We start from the raw sequence: 3,561 nt of genomic DNA, 5'->3' as shown, positions 1-3,561 counted from the left end.
ATTTTTTGTTAAAATTTGGAGCCGTTAGGTGATGATCATTAGACTGTTTCTACCCCTGGCGGTGATGTCAAAAGCAAGTTATGTACTTTTTGGTGATTTGACAAGGTTAAGCGATGAAGTTAAATAAAGGAGAGTGTCAAATTTGAGGGTTAAATTTGTGAATGGGGTGATGTGATACAATTTTATTGCTAGTTGGATATATAATTTATTAATTAATAATATATAAAAATAAGTGTTAAAATCTGATTGGCTGAAAAATAGTTGACACCACCGTCAACTTTTAGACTGACGCTCTGGGCGTCAAATTTTGACGCCGCGTTAGAGGCGTCAAGGGCGTCAAAAAATTGCCAAATGGGATGACTAACGCTGCGTTGGGATTAGTGTTACCCAAAAAAATTTAACCCATACCCGTTTTTATCACCCATAAAAATATAAATATAAAAATAAGCATCAACTGAAAGTCCAAAACCCCCTGCATAAGAAAAGGATAAACGTGACGCAAACAGAAACATAGAGACGCTGATAGCCAGCTAGGGTTTCGTTTGATCGGATCGCCGATGCTAGCCGATTCTTTTCCAGTTCTTAAACGAAGAAGATTCGCCATTGCTGACTCTATGGACGCCCAAATTTCCACGGTTATATTCATCTTACTTTTACTTTGATTGATATTGATATTGATATGGATACTGATGTGATATTGATATTTCACTTCAATTGATTTTCATCCGGTTTAATTGTGTTATCTCTAAATTATGTTACGGAGTAGTATCATTGAAACCCTAGCGTACCTGAACTGATGAGCTATTCGCTCCGATCATGTAATTGGAACTATTTTTGATTTTTTTATCTATTGAATCTGAAAGAAGGTTCTGTTAATGTTAATTTGCTGCTTCTGTGAAGATATTCGTGTCGAAAGTCTTGTTGTATCTGGTAATTAGGGTTTTGGAGTTATATTTGAATTAGATACTATCTTTGTACCTTTTATTAGGATTTATAGTTACAAATATTGAATAGCAATTATATATATACATGATATATGATATCTGTATCTAGTGTAGAAGTATGGATATAATCCTTTATCGTATATTTATTACGTGCTGTTATGCAAGGATGATATATGTACAGATGATATTGAGACCATTTGTTGGTGATTTTGGCCATTAATTTAGGAAAAACTTGATGCTGCGAAGAAACTTTATGGGCGAGAAATACGAGTATTTGAGACGACATCAGCAATGATCTCACAAACATCGAATGATGCCTCTGGCAGTGGTAACAACTTTGCATCTTTTGTAGTAACTAATAGACAAGTAATAGTATTACCCATGGTATGTTATGTGATGTTAATATGAAATTTGAATGTTATTTATATTGTCTGGATAGAGGAACAAGATGAGTTGGAATTCACACCGGAAGATTATTATCGCATCTTGTCTACGAAAAAAGAAGGTAAGGTATATTTATATATTTGTTCTAGTAGTTCTCACTGAAATACATTACATGATCTGAATGCTTTAAGGAGTTGAGCAAGTAACATTGTAAATTGATTTACAATGTTATAACTTCGGTACCTCACAATCTAGGACAATATTTGTAAACTGTTTGCCTGCGCCTCTATGATTTAATATGGTTTAATATGTATCTATAAGATTTTTTTATTGGTATAGAACATTATTTCTCCCTCTGCTCACAAACATCTTTATCTCTATCTCTATTATTACTAAAAAAAGGATTACTTGTTTGCACAAATTTATATTCTAAGGCACTCGGTGTGGCCAATTATCTGTAGGCATGATGACCTGATTGTCAAAGATAATTGATCAAGTGGGAACATCATGTTTTTATATTATCAAAAGTATAAACACATTACTTGTCTAACACTATTACGAATTCAGAGCATATTATTGTGCATCTCTTTGTAGAAGTAACTAGTGATTATATAACTTTAATCTCATCACTATGTGCAACTATGAGCAGATAAATATTTGAAGACAAAGAAAATTCGAGACGCTGAGACAGCAGCTAGAAGATCAAGAATGACCAAGGTACATGTTTATTTGATCTGATAAGAAACTTTGTTTTAACTTATTATGTATTTAAGTATATCTTTTTTAGGCTTCAAATTAACAACATAGTATGTCGTAACGTCTATATTTCATGATTACATGTTTTGTACAGGCTGTGATTCGTGTAAGGTTCCCAGATAACCACACATTGGAAGCAACATTTCATCCATCAGAGACTATGCAAAGCTTATTTGATCTTATTGTGAAAGTTGTGGCTCGCCCAGATCTTCCTTTCTATATATGTAAGCTTCCATCAACTTTATAGGATTTTTTAGATTGAACACAAACAACGAAACAATCCTCAGATATTAGATGAACCCATATGTGTTTGTTGTATCTGTTCAAAAACATATGAAGTATCCATTTTTATTGGGTTCTTTAGGAGTGTGTAAGCATTTGAAATGCCCTCTGTTAAATATTTTTCTTTCCTGACCCACTTAAGAGCCATTCGATTTGTTAAAGTTATAAATAATCCAATTCTAAGTAAATTGGTTCAAATTGACCCCTTAATAATATCTAAGGGGATTATTGGCATAATATTTCAGATACGGTTCCTCCAAAGAAGCTAATAAACGACATGTCTCAGGACTTCTATTCTGCTGGTTTTGCTCCCGGTGCGATTGTCTATTTCTCATATGACCCACCACAAGGTTGGTATCATATTTTGTATTACAGTTCTTTTGTTTTAGAAATTTGAAAATTTGATTGATGAAATGCCTGAAAATTTATTTGATTGGACCGATTATTCTTTAGGTGATGATATTGCACAAGTACCATTTCTTAAAGAGGAAGTAATGTTTTTGAAGGGTGTAGAAGTTACACCTGTGCAGAAGCCCGAGCCTATTGATCAACCTGCTCCTGAGCCTGTTGCAGCTGCTGCGCCTCCAGCACGAAAGCCGGCTACTGACAAAAAGATGGTCAAGCCCAAGTGGTTGAAAATGTAACATTTGAAAAGAGAATACAGGTAAATTTCGTCTTTGATCTTCACATTACTGAAACTTGATATGGTCTCTGAAAGCACTACTGAAAATCAGATTTCAGAATAGAAGTCATGTTCATCTGATACCAATATGAATGAACTGTGGTTTAAATTTCAAACAATTGTAAGTGTACATTATGGTCAATAGTATTCTTACATTCGTCATTTGCGTGCTTGAATCCCCAACTTCAGAATTATTTTTTTTATCATTTTATTTTTTCAGTTCATGTTGTGAGCTTCTATATATATCTAATCAAAGTGACAGATTTCGAGCTCAAGTCTCATTTTATGGTAAATTGATATATATGTGGTGGTTCTATAACTTAAAAATGAAGAAAAAAAAATTTCTACTATAACATGTAACTACTAACTCGAACCCATTTTGTCACTGGTAAGTTTATGAGCAACCTCGAACCGAACTCAGAGAGAATGTGATTGAGATTATTTTTTAAAAAACCATCACACTAAATTGAAATTACTAACGTGTACGTTATAACTCGATAAGAGTCCAAACTG

The 3,561-nt window shown here is 33.5% G+C and overlaps 1 protein-coding gene across 1 annotated transcript; it reads left to right on the top strand.

Annotated features, from left to right (window-relative positions):
* The first annotated feature begins 460 nt into the window (after nucleotides 1-460).
* Nucleotides 461-3,221, top strand: LOC139866850 (plant UBX domain-containing protein 1-like). Its single transcript, XM_071855141.1, has 7 exons — nucleotides 461-635; nucleotides 1,170-1,272; nucleotides 1,384-1,449; nucleotides 1,978-2,045; nucleotides 2,179-2,308; nucleotides 2,612-2,716; nucleotides 2,820-3,221. The coding sequence occupies exons 1-7, from the start codon at nucleotides 558-560 to the stop codon at nucleotides 3,008-3,010; spliced, it is 741 nt and encodes a 246-aa protein (XP_071711242.1). The 5' UTR covers nucleotides 461-557; the 3' UTR covers nucleotides 3,011-3,221.
* The last annotated feature ends 340 nt before the right edge of the window (nucleotides 3,222-3,561 follow it).

This window comes from Rutidosis leptorrhynchoides, chromosome 9 (assembly GCF_046630445.1).
Source record: "Rutidosis leptorrhynchoides isolate AG116_Rl617_1_P2 chromosome 9, CSIRO_AGI_Rlap_v1, whole genome shotgun sequence".
Taxonomy (NCBI): Eukaryota; Viridiplantae; Streptophyta; class Magnoliopsida; order Asterales; family Asteraceae; genus Rutidosis; species Rutidosis leptorrhynchoides.
Note: the sequence above shows the minus strand (reverse complement) of the source record. Positions and strands in the feature narration are given on the sequence as shown.